Raw genomic sequence first — 22930 nt, 5'->3', positions numbered from 1 at the left:
AAACTATGAGCTCCATGTCATTAAGAAATTATATTGCTTGCTCACCATTATATATCTAGTGCCTAGCATATATTTGGCAACTTATTCTAATGACTGTGTAAATGACTAGCAGTTATTTTTTTCTCTTCTAAACATTTATTCACCTAATAACAGAACTTTGAAATACATGAGTCAAAAATTATAAAGCTTACAGAGAAATAGATAAATCTATAATATAATCAGAAATCCCCATACTACTCTCAATAATTGATAGAACAAATAGAAAACCAGTAGGGATATAGAAGATTGGAACAATATCAGTATTCACCTTCACCTAGCGGACTTCTTCCTTAAAGGAGAATTTTAAGATTTTATTTATTTGACTGCATTGGATCTTCATTGCTGTGTGTGGGCTTTCTCTAGTTACAGTGGGTGGGGAGCTCCTCTCTAGTTGGCAGTGTGCAAGCTTCTCATTGCAGTGACTTCTCTTGCTGCAGAGCACGGGCTCTATGGCACAGGGGCTTCAGTATTTGCGGCGCGTGGGCTCAGTAGTTGTGGCTCGCCGACTTAGTTGCCCCTAAGGCATGTGTAATCTTCCTGGTCCAGGGATGGAACCATTGTCCCCTGTATTGGCAGGCAAATCCTTAACCACTGGGCACCAGGAAAGTCCTCTAAGTGACATTTATAGAATAGTATTCCCTAAAACATGAAGTAGTTGTACTCATTAAATTCCAAGATACCATAATGATAGAAAATTTTAAAGGGACATAAACCTAGGTTTTCTGTCAAGTCAAAATGTCTATGTGACTTACCAGGGCTCCTCAAAATACAATGTGCACCCAGGTTTCCCAGAAAATTTTTGAAAGAGCAGATTCTGATTCAGTAGATCTGGGTTGCAGCTCATGATTCTGCATTTCCAACTGGTGTCTAACTAGTTCTAGAACTTGGCTGCACACTGAAATTGCCATGTACTGTGTGCGCAGTGGCTTCAGTCATGTCTGATTCTTTGCGACCCTATGGACCGAAGCCCTCCAAGCTCCTCTGTCCATGAGATTCTCCTGGCAGGAATACTGGAGTGGGTTGCCATTCCCTTCTCCAGGGGATCTTCCCGAGTCAGGGGTTAAACCTGTCTCCTGTGCCTTCTGCTTTGCGGCAGATTCTTTACTGCTGAGCCACTTGGGAAGCCAGAAAGTGCCATAGGAATTTTCAAAAAAAAGTTCAATTTTGAAGTCCCACCCTGTGATTCTGATTTAACTAGTATGTGCTTGGCCTGGGCTTTAGGGATTTTTAAAAGCTCCCTAGTTTATTCTAATATCAAATACTATTGTAGAATCATTGATTTCAGGCAACAAAACTAATCCTCAACAATAGCTGTATAGGAATATTTTTGTTACCCTTTGCATTAGACAGCATTTAACATGGCCACCCAATAAGGATTCATGCTGTTACTGTTTTTTAAATGTATATTTCTTAGAGACACATAGGAAAATGCTACCAAGCATTTGTTTCCTAGCAGAGAGGATCCTATGTGAGTCAGTTGTTGTGGTAGCAGAATGGTCCAATCTTAAACTTTCCCACTTCTTCACATAGGGGAACTGTATTTCTTATCAAATATTTAAAACAATAAGTATACTATTGAAAAAAGTGAAGCATTTTGGTAGAAACAGTTATAAGTCTTTGCAGCCAGAGGAACAATCCATAATTACCCAGATAATACCATTAGGAAGAAGAGAACCTTAGTGCTCTTCCAAAAGCTGCAACATTTACAGTGAGTTCAATGATTCCCAGCATGTCCATAAATGTATGAAGAGAAACCAGAGGCTCTTGGGCATTTGGCTACCCTCTTTGAAGATCAGTGCTTCTTAATCTAAAGCATAGTAATAGTCCTCCTTTTTATTATTAATTTCACTAATGTTTTCCACTGATTTATTTTTGCTTGTGGTTTTATTCTTAAAAGTTCCACAATGTGGAGTGTAATATCTTTGCAGTTATAACTTAACACAGTACTTTACTTTAAGCCCTGCACTAGTTGTTTTCTTATTCTCTCTTACTTAATCTACTCATCAAATCTATTTGGTATCTACTGCTATTATCACATTCTACAGATGAGGAAACTGAGCTAAATGGCTCAGTCACTTCTCAGAGACACAGATGGCCAGAGACATTGTCCAGGAATGCATGATATAACTCCCCGGGACCCTCTCCTTTCCAGTGTTAATAAATTTCTGGTCTATAGGCCAAATTCAGCCTTCAGTGGCCCAAGGGTCTTAATATATTTTTTAATGAGGTGCCACTATTTAGAAAGGAGAAAATTTCTTATAAAAATCCAGATTTCAAGTTTATATTTACAATGATCTTATCTGACAACACTAAGTGACATGACTGAAATCCTGAAATGTGCCTGAAGCTGAGTTCTGTTTTTTCCTTTTCAAATGACACTCTTCCCGCTCCTCACTAGTACCTTTTACTCCCGGCCTGCTCCAGTATTCATGACACAGGCTTTGTCCCTCCAGAGCTCTGGTTTTCAGCTCAGCCTCTAAATTCTGTTGAGGGAAGAAATGATTCTTATGTCTTTAGTACATTTTACCATCAGGAAAAACAAAATGTCCTCTTTCTCAGTGACGTATAGACCATTGCATTGCCATCTTCATCACTTCATACCTTTCTAGGACTACCTGTGCATTTGCATCTGGCTGAGTGGTTCAGTTTCTTTGAATACAAAATGGTGGAGCTTAGTATCCTACCTTCTGGTTCTACTATTTAGCTGTTTGGAGTGGTTTCCAATCAAAGTTTTGATTTCACAGAAATTTACAAGTTGTGTGGTTGTCTTGCAACAACTGTAGCCCCGTGGAGACTCACGTATCCCTTGAACTCATGATGTGTAGTTGGGTTTTGTTCAGCCTCTTTCAAGGAAGACTATGATAAGGAGGAAGAGATGATGCTTTCCTGGTGATGTCAGGACCACCTAGCTGATTTGGCGCTCGCAGTGTCTGCAGGGTTTCCCAGGAATGCAGTCACCGATTTCTAATGTAGCAGGAAACGCAGACAAAAAAGGATTCTCTTCTTGGAAGTGTTCACCTTGGTTTTGAGAGTTGCTTGCCTCTGTTGCAGTGTACTATTTCCTTTATTCCTTTCCATGTCTGGCTTTTACCTGCTGCCCACCTTGGTCTTGGTTTCTATACACTCTCTCTGAGCCGCTCCACCTTTTGTTCGTAGTGGTGGAGACTTCTCACTGCACATGGAAGCCTGTCCCTCAGCAGAACTCATGCGCGCACACTTAAACCTCAGAACAACCCTATGATATAGGTCTTGTTAGTCTTAGGAAATTGTGGCTCAAAAAACCTTTAAATTTGGTAAGTTGATAAGGAGAAGAATTTTCAAATGGTTCAATTTTAACGTTGACTATTCTGTCCCATGTTTTACTTTGGGTACAAGAGGCCACTATCATAATTGAATGATGTCTACAAAAGATGAGAAAAGTAATTTTATCATTCCTTATTCCATCACATGGCATGCCATGTGAGACATCGTCAATTTTAAGGTGTACTATTATCTGATATGCTACTGAGAAGAGAAAAAAATGCTGTCAATTAAATTATGTCAACTAAATTAAGTTGATTGTCATTTTTATTGCAATTATAGATGTTTTAAAATATAAAGACATGTCTTAGAATTGACAAATATGGTGCTTATTTAACTTATATTGTACACGTTTAATATGTAAGTCATTGGCTGAAATGTTAATTGTCTTAAAATAATGAAAATAAAACGAATGCAAAATATTTACACTATAATGTTTTCCTTCAGCAACCATCAACTGAGCTGGAATTTGACCGGGTAGTGATTTATACCACTTGCCTTCGTGTGGTACGGACAACTTTTGAAAGGTGTGAGCTGGTTAGAAAGATCTTCCAGAACCATCGAGTCAAATTTGAAGAGAAAAACATAGCTCTGAATGGTGACTATGGAAAAGAGTTAGATGAACGATGCCGGCGGGTTTCTGAAGCTCCTTCCCTCCCTGTTGTGTTCATTGATGGCCATTATCTAGGGGTAAGTGTCTGCTAAGGAAAATCTTTTTTATAGAACCCAACCAGTGTTGATAGAAATCTGTAAACCTATGACAAAGCAACTTGCATCATAGCTACCGGCATACTTACTGCTTTTCAGAGTTCACTCCAGCGGTTTTGAGGCACTTATTTCTATCCCAAATGATGTATCACTACAGTGTTCATCCCTACAGAGTCGTAGTGAGACAAAATCAGCATGAAATTGTCTTTTTGAATAGAAATACATTTTAAAAATGGTTAGGTGACTTGAGTTTTGAATTGAGAAGCTTCACATGTGGGATAAAAACCTTTTTTAAGTGCAGGCAAGAAAAATGGAATATATGAGATATGCATTTGTAAATTCTCCTATACTACATTATCAAACACTCAATTTCCTACTTAATGAAACTGAGATGACAGTCATCAAATGAAATCAATAAGAAATAGGGCCTGTAGCCAGAATTTTATCTGCTTGTTGTTTAAAATGATTCTTGATTTGAGTAATGCAGGAGTGTGAGACACAAATGCAGGCTTACAGTCAGCAGAGCAGAGAATTCCCAGAGCAGCAAAACACATGACTCCTTCATTGCTCTCTGAATAACACCGTTAGCATAATAACCGCATCCATCTATGAATGTGTGTCATCAGTAAGAAGTCCAAGAAGGGGGCTCTAGATGGGACACTTTGGAAAGAGGGAGAGGAAAGAGCTGAGCGACGCCAGTGGCTGGGGAGGTAGGACTGACAAAGTCACTGATCAGAGAACAAAAAAAGTGAATTGCAATAATTAATGTACATGGCATTCTGTATTTTTCTTGATATTTCTGGTGCCTTGAGTAGAGTGAAAAATCAATACATATTAATTTTTCAAATCTGGTCTTAACCTTCATGTTTCAGGGAAAGTTAGAAAAAGCCAGAGTTTTTCTTAGCAGGAAATGCCCTGTTTGTTACAGGGAGCTTGTATCTGATGATATCCTGTCTAGAACCGTGGCTGTTAGAGGCAGTCTGCCATCTTATGGAAAGATTAAAGCAGAAAAGCCATGATTCACTAGCTATGACATCATACAGTCTTATTTTCAGCCAGAGCTGGACACAGATTGATTCTGAACGAGAAGAATTTTGATTGAAGTATTGAGCCCGAGGTCCCAGAAACCCACAGCAATGGTACAGATAATAATGACAGATAAATACATAGATTTTAAAAAGCACTATAGTATACTCTCAGCTTACATGTGTTATCTCATCTAACCAAGAGTCTAACTTTAGAAATGAACTCTCTGGAACACTGGTTAAAAGGCAAGATAGCTTTGGAGTCAGGCAGCATTGTTTCAAATTCATGCTCTGATACTTCTAAATGCTGGGAAATGTATAAATCACTCTGTACCTGGTTTCCTCTTTTGTATGAGAATTAGTAGAACTTTTCTTAGGCTAATTGTGAGGGTTTTATTATATGTGTATATATTATATTATTTTATTATTATGCACGTGTGTGTGTGCTCAGTCGCTTAGTTGTGTCCGACTCTCTGAGGCCCCATGGACTGTAGTGTGCCAGGTTCCTCTGTCCATGGAATTTTCCAGACAAGAATACTGAAGTGGGTTGCCGTTTCCTACTCCAGAGGATCTTCCTGACCCTGAAATCGAAACACGTCTCTTGCGTCCTATGCATTGGCAAGAGGGTCTTTTTATTTATTTATTTATTTTATCACTAGCGCCACCTAGGAAGCCCCATTATTATATAATTATATGTATCAGTTATATAATGATATAAAATATTAATCAGTTCATATGGTTGGAACAAAGTATGTTTTCAATAAATAGTAGCAATTTTCATCCCTGTTTTGAAAAAGAGAACATTCTTTTGCTCCAAGTCACATAGCTGGGTAATTGGCAGGGCCAGGACTCCATGTTAGGTCAGTCCAATTCCCCAAACCCTTGTACTTTGGCACATCACTTCAAGGAAAGTAATTGTTGCTAGTTTGTTTGCTGCTATATTCTTAGCACCTAGAACAGAGTTTGTCACAAAGCTCTCAAAAACATGCATTACATGGCTGTAGGAATGATGCTATATTGTCTCTTCATATTCTTTCCTTCCTTAAGACATTCTTCCACAAGGGAAAAAATCTGAAGAACATATCCACACTGGGGAGAAAATCACTGGTAAAAGGTTGTGAGAATTTGCTTTTTAAACTGGGAAAAAATTCTTCTGACAATGTAAGATATTTTTCACTGTGGTGTTTTAAGTTCTGTGAAACCGCACAGTCTGTCTTAGTGGGTGATCACTAAGATCACTTAGTGGGCAATAAGCTTGGCCCACCCACTGCTCTGATTCTAACCATGCTCATCTTCTTCCTACTTCTCAGTCTAACCTGCCCAAGTGCCTCCCCTGCTGTTTGTCCTTCAGTTTCAGGGATAGAGGAAGAGCATGATAGACAAAGGAGGTTGAATGCAGAGTTCTTTCTCAATGACTTTGTCTCTGTGATCACTTTATTTACACACAAAGTAACCTAGAGGTAGAAGAATCACACATGTGCTACCCTGTTGCTTCTGAAATTTGAAGCTGATTCCCCAAATCTGAAGAGAGGTCAGATACAGAGATTTTTTCCCCCTTTCTTTTTCTGATAAAAGAGGAAGTACTTCTAGATCTATAATTCAAAACAGAGATAAACAGTCCAAAACAGCTTACATAACAAATTCCCCTCCTCCTGCAATAGCCACTTTATTTCGATTCCATGCACAATTGCAAATAGAGGACATTGTTGGGCTTGTAGAACCTTTTCCCTGCAGTACTTGTGCATCTGAAATGGAAGGATGCCCTCTGCTGGGTTTTGGCACATGGTAAAGCATAATTCTGGAAGAGGAAGAGAAACTGATGTTGGTAGTTTCCTTAACATCTGTGATGTTTTAAACAGTTATATAGAACCATTTGATTTAGTTAAAATTTAAGTAAATGAGAAAAATCAAGATCTGTGAATCAGCTGCACAAATACAACTGTCTTTAAGGGTGAAGAGACAGAGAAACAGCCAGAGCCAAAGAATGAAGTAGACACAAACAGAGGAATATGGAGACAAAATGAGGGAGATCACGAGATGGAAGGAGAGAGGAAAAGGACAATTCACAGCTCCCCTATTTTACTGCCACAGACTCAGGGTGGGTGGTGCCAAAGGAACTCAGTTGTTTTCATTGAAGGGAAGCTATCAGGGCTCCATCTGAGGGCAAGAATGGAAGAGTTGACAAGGATGCTCTTTTTGTGTGATGACTCTCTTCCCCAGCCAAACTAAAACCTGAAGATGGAAATAATGGAACAGTCAAGGGAAAGAAATTACTTTAGAAAGCAGATCTGCACGGCCCTGTGATGATCAGTGGTAGAGGGGGAGTTGGTGAAGGTAGAAGCAAGTTCAGCTTGGAACTTCCCTGAGGTTGCTGTTGTTGTTGTTCAGTCATTCAGTCGTGTCCAACTCTTTGCGATCTCATGGACTGCAGCACGTCAGGCTTCCCTGTCCATTACCATCTCCCCGGAGCTTGCTCAAACTCGTGTCCATTGGGTCAGTGATGCCACCCAACCATCTTGTCCTCTCTTTTCCCCTTCTCCTTCTGCCTTCAATCTTTCCCAGCATCAGGGTCTTTTCCAATGAGTCAGTTCTTCGCATAAGGTGACCATAGTACTGGAGCTTCAGCTTTGGTCCTTCCAATGAACATTCAGGATTTATTTCCTTTAGAATTGAGTGGTTTGATCTCCTTGCAGTCCAAGGGACTCTCAAGAGACTTTTCCAATGCCACAGTTCAAAAGCATCAGTTCTTCGATGCTCTGCCTTCTTTATGGTCCAACTCTCACATTCATACACAACTACTGGAAAAACCGTAGCTTTAACCACAGGGACCTTTGCTGGTAAAGTCCTTGGAGTAAGTGCCTTGTTGTTTTTGGCATCAGAAAATCTTGATGTGAAAAGATTATGTCCCAACAGTTTGGACATAAATAATCTTATAAATTCCAGTTGGAAATGAGTTAGAAATTATGTCTTGATTATGGACCAACCATAAAACTCTACAGTAAGAGTCCACAAAATCCACATTGGAACATAGCTATGAAACATGTAGAATGAATCTAACAGGGGACTCCAGTAACAGAGAGAGGAATGGAAAGGCTGTTGATCTAGAGGGGTCTCTTAAATTAGCTGATACTGAGTTGTGACTGCTTGGAAATTCTGTATCTATTTAAAGTACTATTTTATTCAGTTTAGGAATGAAGAAATTATTATTGAGCATTGCTAGTAGACACACTAGAAATATAGACTCTAGGCTTGTTGAGAGACTACTTCCAACACTTCTCTGCAGAAATGGGCCACCGAGGAAGCCTTTGCCACAATCTGGAAGTGGCCAGCTCTAGTAACTTGTTGTCTTTGCCATGGTCCTCACCAGCAAAATGGATGATCTGTTCTCCACCCTTCTTTCTACAAAATGCTCTTCTTAAGTAAAGTCTTGAGTGAGTGTATCTTTGTGGTCAATAAATAAGTCACACATGAAAGCAGTGAGAGAAAATGGGAAATGTGCTTTGTATGTTTCTAGCCTCTCTCCTCTGATATTCTCTCTATAGCCCAGGAAGACATTCTAGAAAGTGACTGGGTAGGTCATTGAGTGAGATGAACCATAGTATCTGCTGGATGTGCTGCTTTTATTTAGTTTTATTTTAACCAGCTTTATTGAGGTACAATTTACATGTAATAAATTGTACACATTTAAATTGTACAGTTTAACATATGTGTACACCCTTGTGTCTACCAACACATCCAAAATATACAGCATTACCATCAGTTCAGTTCAGTTCAGTCGCTCAGTCATGTCCGACTCTTTGCGACCCCATGAATTGCAGCACGCCAGGCCTCCCTGTCCATCACCAACTCCTGGAGTCTACCCAAACCCATGTTCATCGAGTCGGTGATACCATCCAACCATCTCATCCTCTGTCATCCCCTTCTCCTCCCGCCCCCAATCCTACCCAGCATTAGGGTCTTTTCCAATGAGTCAACCCTTCGCATGAGGTGCCCAAAGTATTGGAGTTTCAGCTTCAACATCAGACCTTCCAATGAACACCCAGGATTGATCTCTTTTAGGATGGATTGATTGGATCTCCTTGCAGTCCAAGGGACTCTCAAGAGTCTTCTCCAACACCACAGCTCAAAAGCATCAATTCTGCGGCGCTCAGCTTTCTTCACCGTCCAACTCTCACATCCATACATGACCACTGGAAAAACCATAGCCTTGACTAGACAGACTTTTGTTGGCAAAGTAATGTCTCTGCTTTTAAATATGCTATCTAGGTTGGCCATAACCTTCCTTCCAAGGAGTAAGCGTCTCTTAATTTCATGGCTGCAGTCACCATCAGCAGTGATTCTGGAGCCCAAAAAAATAAAGTCTGACACTGTTTCCACTGTTTCCCCATCTATTTCCCATGAAGTGATGGGACCAGATGCCATGATCTTAGTTTTCTGAACGTTGAACTTTAAGCCAACTTTTTCACTCTCCTCCTTCACCATCATCAAGAGGCTCTTTAGTTCTTCTTCACTTTCTGCCATAAGGGTGGTGTCATCCGCATATCTGAGGTTACTGATATTTCTCCCGGCAATCTTGATTCCAGCTTGTGTTTCTTCCAACCCAGCATTTCTCATGATGTACTCTGCATATAAGTTAAATAAGCAGGGTGACCATATACAGCCTTGACGTACTCCTTTTCCTATTTGGAACCAGTCTGTTGTTCCATGTCCAGTTCTAACTGTTTCTTCCTGACCTGCATACAGGTTTCTCAAGAGACAGCTCAGGTGGTCTGGTATTCCCATCTCTTTCAGAATTTTCCACAGTTTATTGTGATCCACACAGTCAAAGGCTTTGGCATAGTCAATAAAGCAGAAATAGATGTTTTTCTGGAACTCTCTTACTTTTTCGATGATCCAGCGGATATTGGCAATTTGATCTCTGGTTCCTCTGCCTTTCCTAAAACCAGCTTGAACATCTGGAAGTTCACAGTTCACGTATTGCTGAAGCCTGGCTTGGAGAATTTTGAGCATTACTTTACTAGCATGTGAGATGAGTGCAATTGTGCGGTAGTTTGAGCATTCTTTGGCATTGCCTTTCTTTGGTATTGGAACGAAAACTGACCTTTTCCAGTCCTGTGGCCACTGCTGAGTTTTCCAAATTTGCTGGCATATCGAGTGCAGCACTTTCACAGCATCACCTTTGAGGATTTGAAATAGCTCAACTGGAATTCCATCACCTCCACTAGCTTTGTTCGTAGTGATGCTTTTCAAGGCCCACTTGACTTCACATTCCAGGATGTCTGGCTCTAGGTGAGTGATCACACCATCGTGATTATCTGGGTCGTGAAGATCTTTTTTGTACAGTTCTTCTGTGTATTCTCGCCACCTCTTCTTAATATCTTCTGCTTCTGTTAGGTCCATACCATTTCTGTCCTTTATCGAGCCTATCTTTGCATGAAATGTTCCTTTGGTATCTCTAATTTTCTTGAAGAGATCTCTAGTCTTTCCCAATCTGTTGTTTTCCTCTATTTCTTTGCACTGATCGCTGAGGAAGGCTTTCTTATCTCTCCTTGCTATTCTTTGGAACTCTGCATTCAGATGGGAATATCTTTCCTTTTCTCCTTTGCTTTTCGCTTCTCTTCTCTTCCCAGCTATCTGTAAGGCCTCCTCAGACAGCCATTTTGCTTTCTTGCATTTCTTTTCCATGGGGATTGTCTTGATCCCCATCTCCTGTACAATGTCACGAACCTCTGTCCATAGTTCATCAGGCATTCTGTCTATCAGGTCTAGTCCCTTAAATCTATTTGTCACTTCCACTGTATACTCATAAGGATTTGATCTAGGTCATACCTGAATGGTCTAGTGGTTTTCCCTACTTTCTTCAATTTAAGTCTGAATTTGGCAATAAGCAGTTCATGATCTGAGCCACAGTCTGCTCCTGGTCTTGTTTTTGCTGACTGTATAGAGCTTCTCCATCTTTGGCTGCAAAGAATATAATCAGTCTGATTTCGGTGTTGACCATCTGGTGATGTCCACGTGTAGAGTCTTCTCTTGTGTTGTTGGAATAGGGTGTTTGCTATTACCAGTGCATTCTCGTGCCAAAACTCTATTAGCCTTTGCCCTGCTATTTGCCCAGCATTACCATAAACCCCCAAATATTCTTCATGTCATTCAGTAGTTAGTCCCTTCCTCCAGGCCCAGGCCCCTGCTAAACATGGGTCTTTCTCTTAGCATAGTTTTCTATTCTTCTAATGTCTGTGTCTGGTTTCATTATCAGGGTGGTGATGCCCTCATTCAAGTGAGTTTGAAAGTACTGTAGCCCCTGGATTTTAATGTCTGGTTCTCTATGATCTTTGATATAGAGCACCATATCCATTTGACATCACTTTTCTTTTATGTGAAAGACTTCTTATACACTACTATTGTAGTGTGGGTCTGCTGTGGATGAATTCTTTCAGTATTTAAATGTCTGAAAAGTATTTATTTCATTTTTATCTTTAAGAAATGTTTTTGCTGGATATGGAATTCTAGGTTGGATTTTTTTCCAGTAGTTTAGAGGTGTTGGTCCTCTATCTTCTCACATTACTTCTAATAAAACATCTGCTGTCACCCTGATCTTTACTTCTTTGTTTATAACATGTCTTCTTCACCACCCCCAACCCCAACTGCTTTTAAGCTTCTCTGTTTATCACCAGATTTGAGAACCTCAATTATGGCATGTCTTGGTGTAACTTTCTTCATTTTTCTTTTGTTTAGGGTTCAGGGAAATTCTTGAATCAGTTGGTTTATTAGTTTTTATCATGTGAAAAATGTGAAAAACTTTCAGCTATTATTTTTTTCAAAAGTTATTTTTGTTTTCCCTTTTTTCTTTGTTTTTTTCCAGAGGCTTTAATTACATCCCTATCAGGCTGCCTGAAGTAGTTCCATAGCTTACTTCCTTTCATTTTGGGTTAGTTTCTATTGCTATGTCTCCTAGATTCCTAGTCTTTTCTTATATAATATCTAATCTTCTATTACTCCCATCTGTGTATTTTTTTTAATCTCAGATACTGTAATTTTTATCTTTAGACATTTGATTTCTTTAAAAAATGTATTTTTCATATCTCCACTTAACATGTTCAGTATATTTTTTAGCTTTTTGATCATATAATAGCTTTTAATTTCTTTGATAGCTTCATTATCTATGTCAGTTCTGGGTTGGTTTTGAAATTCTGAGTACTGTTTTCCACTTCTTTGCCTTCCTGGTAATTTTTGCTTGAATTCCACATACCTGGTTGGATAAAAGTATTTTTATTGGAATATTTATATATATATAATTACATATCCTTGCACTTTTTGCTGAAAGGCAGTCAAGTTACTTGGAAATAGTTTTCTATTTTGGGTTTGTTATTAAGATTTTCTAGGCAGGGCCAGAATAGTGTTTCAGTTCAGTTCAGTCACTCTGCTGTGTCCGATTCATTGTGACCCCATGGACTGCAGCACACCAGGCCTCCCTGTCCATCGCCAACTCCCGGAGTTTACTCAAACTCATGTCCATTGAGTCGGTGATGCCATCCAACCATCCAAAACTAATTATTCCTTAGTACGGGGATGTGACCTTTTGATAACTTTACTCAATACCCCAGTCTGGCTGGTGAAAACAGGCAGTATTCCCAACCCTTCCCCCAAATACTGTCACTTTTCATACTTTCAGGTGGTCCTTTGCTGGCCTTGAGTAGTTTCCTTACACAGATGTACTAAACATTACTCTGCTGAACTCAAGCTGGGCCCTCTGCCCATCTCTGGACTTCACTGTGAAGCTCTTTACTCTCTGTCCTGTGAACTCTAGCCATCTTAGCTTCCTGGGCTCTAGGTCTATTTCTTAACTCAAGGAATCTACCTGGTTCTGTTTAAACTCCCCCTTCTTGAATATAACTTGAATAGCTATTATGATAGTAAGCCTTGGTATCCACAGAACTCACCTCATTTACTCCCTGCCTCTCAGAGATCATAGTTCTCTGTTGTTTAATGTTTACTACCATATAAACAACCCATTAAAAATCACTGTGCTGTGCTTGTGCTCAGTCGCTCAGTTGTGTCTGACTCTTTGCGACCCTACAGACTGTAGCCCACCAGGCTCCTCTGTCCATGGGGATTCTCCAGGCAAGAGTAGTGGAATGGGTTACCATGCCCTCCTCTAGGAAATCTTCCCAAACCAGGGATCAAACCCAGGTCTCCTGCATTGCAGGCGGATTCTTTTACCATTTGAACCACCAGGGAAGCCCATTAAAAATCATTATACTGTTTATAAAAATGAATCATTAAGTGGTCCACTTTTAGGCAGTATAACAAAGAGAAATTTTCAAGCTTGATGTCCATGGCATTTATAAATTACATTTTTCTCTGAATAACAGTGATTTATTTTTATAGAAAACATCTCTAAACAAACAAAAAGTCATGAAGCCTTAAAAATTAGGGGTTTTATCTTTTCTCACATAAAAAATATACAGGAAGATGCCCCTGGGAGGGTATAAAGTTCCATGATGTCACCTAAGACCACTTTCTATTTTATAGTTCTTAGCACATACCTTCTATCTTTGAGGTTTAATGGACCTAATGTTCCTATAATTAATGTAAGTATTGATATCATACTTGCATTCTAGGCAGGATGAGAATGAGAAAGAAAAGAGAGAAGTGCATTCTAGCTAAAGGAGTGCCCTTTTAAAGAATCCTTCCAGAAATCTCACCCAACTTTGTGTTTTATTATTCACCTTTGTTGAAAATAGAATTGTGCTCTTCCAGAGGGACACATTGATATGTTGAAAAAATCTAGGTTTTTCTTAGAATAAAGCATCATGGATATTGAGTAGGAAGTTAGTATCTGCCACACTGAGCAAAGATCTTTTTGAGTAGTTGACTAGAATAAGCTTCTTCAAGTTGCATGTTTTACACTAATTGTTTGCTTGAATCAGACAACTCCCTGGTATTCATTCTGTTAAGGAGGGGTGCAGAGATGGTGGACTAATGGGAGGGAATCTTTGGTAAATTTGGTGTTTCTTTATGGGAATGTATTATATGCAATAATAACTATTTTCATAAACCATCAATGTAAAATTAAGTATTTTGTTAGGTTTTGAAACTCTTTTGTTTTAAACCTCTTTAAAATATTTACCATATACCTGTGAGAAGTGGTTTATAAATGTTGGAGTTATATGCTTTGAAAATATGTTGAAAGTTATAGACCATCTCACTGTACATAAGACACAATCTTCTTTAAATATCAAGGATTTCTGATAATTTATCCCTAGATAATTAACTTTTCATTAAAAGGAATACTTTTGAGATGGTGCCTACTGAAGTATACCCCTGCTTCTTAGTTACCTTGAGTATTTTATCAAGTAAGCAACCCACTTCACTACAAGTAATTGCCATCATATCTGATTTAGATTCTTTGGCATTTAACTGTGGAATAGATGAATTTTAGATCTTTATTTTTTCCTTTTTCTTTGGAAATCACCTTTTTGGTCATTTCCTTGATCATTAACAATTTCACCAGAGATCTGGATGAAAGAAGAATCCCCTGAGCTTTCAGATCTACTAATTTTTCATGGATCTTATTTAGCAATAGGTACAGCAAATATTCAATCTTTAAGCATCCTTGTGCAGAGTCATGGAGTATTTGTTCCTGGCCTGTTCACTCTACTTCAGAAAGTACAGGATGGAGAAGTTTGAAATTTAAGCTTTAAGTCAAGCTCTTAGAGTATAAATGAAGCAATAATCTGTCATGTGATTGCTTCCTTGTCCTTTTCTTCCTGAATAACTGAGGATTTTTTTTTTAATTTTTATTTTTGTATTGAGATATAGCTGATTAACAACGTTGTAATAGTTTCGGGTTAACAGCGAAGGGTTCCAGCCATACATATACATGTATCCATTCTCCCTCAAATTTCCCTTCCATTCAAGCTGCCACATAACATTGAGCAGAGTTCCACATGCTCTGCAGTAGGTCCTTGTTAGTTATTCATTTTGAATATAGCAGTGTGTACAGGCATATCCCAAAGAGCAACAACAACAGCAATAGTAAGAGCTAACTTGAATGATACACTCTGCTAAGCTTTCCTTGACGTATTAAAATAAAAATGTAAATAGTTCCTCTCATTTCTATCACCCCAAATTTTGTTAGACAAATTAAGAAACTTAGAGAAGATAAGAAACTCTTTAAATACCTTCACATCACAAGCCAGGATTCAAATTTAGGAGTGTTGGACTCTAGACCTAAAACTCTTCCACTCTTCAGCAGCATATTTACATTCTGAATTATTTCATCACTTGAAAACACTCCACATTCAAGATCTTGAACTTAGAAATGCCCTGCTCTGACCACAATTTTCTGTCCTTCAATCTCTCTCCATTATTGAACTTGCTCTGTTACCACTAGTATTGTTTATCCTTCTCCCTTTCTATTGTAGGCACACTTTTGGTTTCACTTGTTTCCCTATATTTCTGTATTCATGAATATGATAATATCTAGTCTGTATCACTCACTGGATCAGCTCTCTTGACTTTCCACATTTGTCAGTTCCCAGTCTGGTACAGCTTCCTGTGTTTTTCTTCTCCTATTCCAGCACATCAAGGACATTATTGGAGAAAATCTCAAAATTTTAGCAAAGAAGTCTACAACAAAGTTGTATCATCAGCATTATCTAGGCCCACTATTTCATACTCCTGAGAATATCTTGTTGGTTTTCTGTTGTGGTCCACATAACCAACTGCTTTGAATGTTTTCTGATTTCCCCCAAACAGAAATCTCATTGACATCTCTTGATTCCTATTTTCCACATCTGTTATTATCTTTCACTTTTTCTAGTCTTCAAGTCTCTATACAGTCACAATCTTATAGGGTATGTTAATTTTTTTAACAGATATTTTACTTTGACATTAAAAAACACAGAAAACTTCTTTATTATTAGGTTTTTATTCCAATTCTTTAGTTTTGATAAATGACCCCACAATTCTTCCAGTCACTCGGACTCCAAATCTCAGTTTTATTTGATACCACATCTTTCTCTTCCTCATATCTAGTCACTTGTCAAGATTTACATTGTATTCCATGGGATCTCAATTTTCACATTTTGGGAGCCCCTCCTAGAAAGGAGTAGCAAAGCAGTGGAAGCAGACATCTGAATGCGAGAGCAAGCTATTTGTCTTACTGGAATGGATGTTAGTCTAGTTATTTAATCTAACATGAAGATAATAAAATACTAATGATTGGGTATTTTGAGAATTATGAAGCATAAAAACTCACAGTGCCTGGAACATGGCACACACTAAGTAATTCTTTGCTAATATTACAGCAAGAGCTTTAGAGAAAACTTTACATTTATGGGCTGTAGGTGGAAAGACAGAGAATAAAGAGAATTAATATAGGATTGGATCAAGAAGTCATGAGAGGAGAAAAGGTGCAGAGTATTATTCTGAGTTCACTTTCACATGTTAATTTCCAAGTAGTCTGATCTATGAGGGCAGGATGCTGCACAGCATCTGAACTTCTGGATACTGGTAGTGTTTTAAATATAAAAACTAGCATCAAGGTCATGTTTCGGATACTAGTTTCATTTGAGCTGATACGTGGGCTACTAGCAATATTCCATCGCCCTTCATGATACCTTTCCATGAATATTAAACATAGTTATTTAAATAGTGTTATTTTTTTCAATTTTAATACTAAGCAATTAAAAATGCTAGTTAAAACATATTAATAAGAGTTTATAACATATGAGATTTAAAAATTATTAACAATATACCTATTTCCTCTGAAAATGAATGAGAAGGTTTATGTATAAGACACTATACCATCATAATTTTTTCCTTACAATATGAAACTTTGGTTTTCCTCCCTCTCTATTTAACAGTAAATCTAATTTTACCTTGATTCAACTCAGAATGAATTTCATTATATTAAAATATGAACAGATGACATCTGACTTGCTCTTATTTCTAGAACAAAGCTATTAAATCTAGAGTGTGTGCCCAAATAAGAAATAGAGTGGGTGAAGGAATTAATGTTTTACATTCTTCTCTTAGCACCTCCCCTCTCTCATATTCTCTCAGATTAAGACCACTGGGAGACTGGTCGGACAACTATTAAGATGCGGTTGTAGAAGATCTACTTAATTACTAGGTTTCATAAAGACAAGTGTGGTAGATAAATACATGTATAAGTTTCATACAGAAGATTAGAATCTTGGATTTGGAAGGAATCTTAAATGCCATCTTGCTAATGTCCCTCTCAGTGCATAATTCTTTCTACCATAACCCTGGGCAGAGATGAACAATCTTTGAACACACCCAGTGACAAAACCTTATACTGTTCAAGTCAATCTATTTTATTGTGATACTCCTGTAAATATTAGAATTTTTTTTCTCATGTTGATAACAAGCCTGCATCTAATTTCCTTCACCCATTAGTCTTAGTTCTTCTACCTAGAGTAATTCGAATTAAAATTGTTCCCTCATCCTCTTAACTAAAACTTCATATACAAAAATGTTGGCAAGTTTTCTCCTTGGTTTATTTCTTACTTACTCTTATCTCATGACTTTCTGAGCTTCAAAATCATAATTATTCTCCTTAAGACATATTCTAGTCTTTAAGTGCAGCACCCAAGGCTAGAACCAATCTTCTAGATGATTATCTCCTCAGTAGGATCTCTATCCCTCTAATAGTGGTGCCTAGATTCACTTTAAGCATCTATATCATACAATTGATCATACTAAGTCTGAGGTCACTTAAAAGACTCATGTAATTTTTAAGTGAACTATTTCTCAAGTAACTCCTAATACCCTTGGATTTTGTTGCATTTTACTGGGTCCCAAGACCTCTTTTCCATGGATGTGTAGTTGCTAAACAGTAATTAATATCATAGGAAATAAACATTTTTTTATGAAATATAACCTATGATTTTTGATAACTGTCACTCTTTCTGTAAGCAGTTCATTCTGGTGCCTGTATCATTCCTCAGATCAGGAAGCAAAGAAGTTATCAGTGTCTCAAACTTCCATCTCCAGAGAAATATGCCCACGGGACTGGAATAAACTGTAGTCAAAGTTTGGGTGCTATGATGAAAATAGTTGTAACAGTTAGCTTTTGCTGTGTAACAAATCACCTCAAAACTTAGTGGCTTTAAAGAATCATTTAGTAGACTGCACTTTCGGCTGAGTTTGGTTGGCTGTCTTTTGTGGTCTACTGGTCGGTTGGCCAGAGGTGCGTAGTCTAGAATGACATCAGTTACATATGTGGAAATTGGCTTCTCAGATTTCCTCTTTCCTAGCAGACTAGCTGGGGAATGTTAAATGGCAGCAATGGGATTTCTAGCAGTGAAAGAAAGCAAGCCCTAAAGCTGAAGCCCACTTCAAGCCTTGGATTGAGTCTTATTTGCTCTTTTCCTGTTGACTAGAGCAGGTGACATTGTCGGGTTCAGGTTTAAGATGCAGAGAACAGACTCCACCCACTGATGGGAGGACTGCCTACATCACATTGTAAAGGGTGTGCGTAGAATGAGATGTAAACAAACTGGTGACAGTGACCCCTGCAATCCATCAGGGTGAAGAGCTTCAACATTATCTAACCCTGACTTTCTGCCTGAGTCATGTGTGCTCAGTGATATTTTCATGTTGGAGGATTGCATGCTTTTGATTGACTAAAACTAGTTAATTATACTTCAGCACCCACAAGCCCACAAAATATTTGTAGAGCAGTTTGGCATTCAAGCACACCTGTGTGGAGCTAAACCAACGTACCAAATCCCGTTCAAGTTTCCAGAGTCACATGCCATCATCTTGTTCCTTTGGTGATCCTGTACCCTCCAGTAACATCTTGCGATATCCTTGATCTATTGACCAAATCTTTGTCTTTCACCTCACAGATTTGTTTTTCTGTCACTTAACCTCCAAAAGAAATGCAGAAGTATTATGATTATAATTCATCTCATATTTTGGGTGCTAAACTTAATTCAATGACATGAAAAGTCATATAGTAGTAAGTACCTTGAAATCTGTTTATGCACAATTCAACTTTACTCCAACACTTAAAGTTGATTAAAGAGAAGGGAATTTTGAGGCATGCTGGTACTAAGTATTCCTAAATTATAAACCTAAGGAACAGCTTCACCCATACAGTCTTTCCTTAATATGTATCCCGGCTTTGCTACTGAACCAAATTTAGGTCTACTTGCCTGTGTGCAGTAAGGCCAATATATTGACACTAGGTTGTGGTGAAGGGAATTGCAGCATTTATTGCAAGGCCAAGCAAAGAGTATGGGTGGCTATTTCTTAGAAGACTTGAACTTCCCAATGGCTTTCAGAGAAGGGTTTTTAAAGACAAAGTAAGGGAGAAGGTCATAGGATGCCTGATTAGCTTGTGGACGTCCTTCTATTGGTTGATGATGAGGTAACCAGCTTTATTTTGAGAGTCAACATCACCAGTCTTCTGGTTCCAACTGGTCTGAGGTCTACAGGCTTGTGGTCAACAGTCAGTTGACTTTGTCTTACCTGATGTGGATTTCAGTATCTGCAAAACAGTTCAAGGATATGGCTCAGCATGTTGTCTACAGTCCTTGAGAAGAACTAAAGATCCTTGACATTCTGTTATGGATAAACTACTATTATTTTGTCTTGCTTGACTGTTTGCCTTTGTGCTTCATTTTCTTACTTCTTTGATTAAACTTGCCCTTTGGAAATCAGTGAAGGCCTGATTGAAAAAGTTTCTCTACAAATAAGAGGCAGACAGAGGATAGACTGGGGAAGGTATCTGTCCTGTGAAAGTCCCATAGCATCCTCCTCAGTTCAGCTTTATCATTTTGCACATTTTACAAATTAAAAATCTATTGTCACATTTTCCTAAGGCTTTGCCACTTAATTTTCTGTGTAGTAGGATACTTATAAAATATCTGGTCGTTTCACTCTTTAATTATTTGTATATGCCAAATCCTGAGTCTTAAATTTTGTCCTTTGGACCATGGTTCCATAAAAGTACAAAATAGTGTTTATTTTCAACTTGGTCATAAGTTAAAAGAAGACATGAAACATGCTACCTAATAAAGGACTGCAGGACCCAATTTATCTACATCTCAATTTAGATATAAATTGCTAAATATTCTTAATCTGATTGAAAAGAAAATGTAGTTCTGCATGATCAGTGTTTTCTTATTTGGATTTAAAAAGACATAAGGCTTCCCTGGTGGCTCAGCTGGTAAAGAATCCTCCTGCAATGTGGGAGACCTGAGTTGGGAAGATCTCCTGGAGAAGGGAACAGCCACCACTCCAGTATTCTGGCTTGGAGAAGTCCATGGACTGTATAGTCCATGGGGTTGCAAAGAGTTGGACACGACTGAGTGACTTTCACTTTCAATATATGCATTTAAGATTTTTTTTTTAATTCTAGAAATGTATGAAAATGAATTAATGTACCATTATATGAATAAGTGAAAGTTAATAGAAAATTTAATGTCTCTATTTTTAATAAACCTTGAAATCAGTATCTCAGTAAAGAAAACTTTGGTTGATAATGAACTCTGTATCTGCTCTTGTGCATATAGAGATTTAGTATCTTCTCAACCACCAGAGGGCTCTCACAATATAAGAAAATATATTAAATGTGTAAGAAAATAAATGAAAATAGAAGTCATTTTTTATATACCTTTTTTAGTGTTCAATTAAAAGTTAAATATCTTAAATATATGGATTGCATATAACATTTCAAATCCAGATTTCATTTCTAGAAATGAAATAGGAGGAACTGTTTACACATGATAATTCAAAAACTGAAAACAATGAACTAAATCCTGAATCAAACGTTAACACCATTCATTTATGTTTTCACTGGAAAAAATTAATGGAAAGTGCATGTATATTTTCTCTGAGAGATTCTAGCCCTTATGACCTATTTTTCTATAAACATCTAGTTTGTTACTTTGGTATCATATATGATTACAACCGAGTGAACATCTCACAGGGATTTGACAAAGTAAATGGCTCTTGTGCCAAGCGGCAAACTTCTTTATGCTCAGGTAGGATTGTGATACATTGTGCTACAGTTTTGTTTTGTTTTTAATCACTCCTTGGACTCCCAATTTGGTTGAGCTTAGCCCAAGATGCCTTTCTTTATAAAATAAAAAATTAAGCTAATGACATGACCATATGTTTGGTCCTGATGGTGTTTATTCTCTGGATCAGATTCAAAGGATGAATAGAATGAATAGAATGAATAAAATGAAGCAAACCACTTGTTCAGCGACAAGCCCTGAAATACTAAAGTCAGGGGCTCATTACTGGCCTCCTTTCTGGGCTGTAATCAAGGCAGTCTTTCAGGAAACCAACAAGTTTCCCATTTCTCATCTATTTGTTGTGAATTTCAATCTGTCTCTTAGACTCTTGTGACCTGTCTCAAGGACTGTGGAGACTGAATCAGAATTAGTGATCATCAGGACTTCCCTGGTCGTCCAGGGAAGTGTTTCAGACTCTGCGCTTCCAATGCAGGGGGTGCAAGTTCCATCTCTGGTCACAGATCTTAAATCCCACATGTTGAGTGGTATGGCCAACAAAATAAGAATTAGTGGTTATCAAATTTTTCTCTGTGGTTCCCTAAAGTTCCTTTGACTCTTCCTTAACGGGCATCTGATGGGTGATATAAATGGGAGGGATTCCAATCTTTCTTTGGAATGCCAAACCAAACCCTCACATCCATACCTGTTATTGTATTCTACATATGGTTTCCCTTGAAAGATTTGAATAAACAAAAAGTTCAGCTGAAGGACTTGGGAAAAGAAAGAAAGAAAGGTCTAAAGTATTTTTTAGCAGTTTCATCGTATTTGAATTTCTTGGGAAATGTTGCTAAAACGTAGGGTGGGAGTGGTGGATTACAATCAGACCGGACGGGTATGGATACTTCTCTTTGCACTGTCTCTAGGCAATAGTGAAAGTCATTGCCCTGAAAAGCCTGGGAGGAACAAGGGGATGAGTCATTAAGCAAACACTGAGTGCCCTCTGTGTACAAAGCACTGTACATTATTTAGGATTCAGAGATTTTTCATACATAGTCCTTGCCTTCTAGAATCAAAATTTAAGATATGTGTGGTGGGAGAGGGCGAGGGTACATATGGATACATATTATATCACTCTAAGCTAGTTGTACTCATCTAACACGCACAATTGCACTCATCTCACATGTGAGCAAAGTAATGCTGTAATTCTCCAAGCCAGGCTTCAACAGTTTGTGAACTGTAAACTTCTAGATGTTCAAGCTGGTTTTACAAAAGGCAGAGGAACCAGAGATCAGATTGTCAACATCCGTTGGATCATAGAAAAGCAAGAGAGTTCCAGAACAAATCTACTTCTGCTTTATTAACTACACCAAAGCCTTTAACTATGTGGATCACAACAAACTGGAAAATTCTGAAACAGAGGAGAATACCAGACCACCTTACATGCCTCCTGAGAAATCTATATGCAGGTAAAGAAGCAACAGTTAGAACCGGACACGGAAAAACAGACTGGTTCCAAATAGGGAAAGGAGTCCATCAAGATATATATTGTCACCGTGCTTATTTAACTTATATGCAGAGTACATCATGCAAATGCCAAGCTGGATGAAGCACAAGCTGGAATCAAGATTACCAGGAGAAATATCAATAACCTCAGATATGCAGATGATACCACCCTTATGGCAGAAATTGAAGAAGAACTAAAGAGCCTTTTGATGAAAGTTAAAGAGGAGAGTGAAAAAGCTGGCTTAAAACTCAGCATTCAGAAAACTAAGATCATGGAATTTGGTCCCATCACTTCATGGCAAATAGATGGGACAACATGGCAAACAGTGGAAACAGTGACAGACTTTATTTTGGATG

At 38.2% G+C, this 22930-nt stretch overlaps 1 protein-coding gene across 3 annotated transcripts in view; it reads left to right on the top strand.

The window, feature by feature from the left end:
- The window catches only part of GRXCR1 (glutaredoxin and cysteine rich domain containing 1), a 326824-nt gene that overhangs the window by 258063 nt on the left and 45831 nt on the right, over nucleotides 1–22930 (top strand). For all 3 annotated transcript variants that reach the window (XM_081523573.1, XM_081523643.1, XM_081523522.1), the window contains one exon: nucleotides 3787–4029. In XM_081523573.1, the coding sequence (XP_081379699.1) occupies nucleotides 3787–4029 (243 nt within the window). The remainder of the gene's footprint in view (nucleotides 1–3786; nucleotides 4030–22930) is intronic.

The sequence above is a fragment of the Giraffa tippelskirchi genome, chromosome 1, assembly GCF_054371585.1.
Source record: "Giraffa tippelskirchi isolate mGirTip1 chromosome 1, T2T-mGirTip1v1.2.pri, whole genome shotgun sequence".
Lineage (NCBI taxonomy): Eukaryota > Metazoa > Chordata > Mammalia > Artiodactyla > Giraffidae > Giraffa > Giraffa tippelskirchi.
This window is presented reverse-complemented; position numbering and strand designations above follow the sequence as displayed.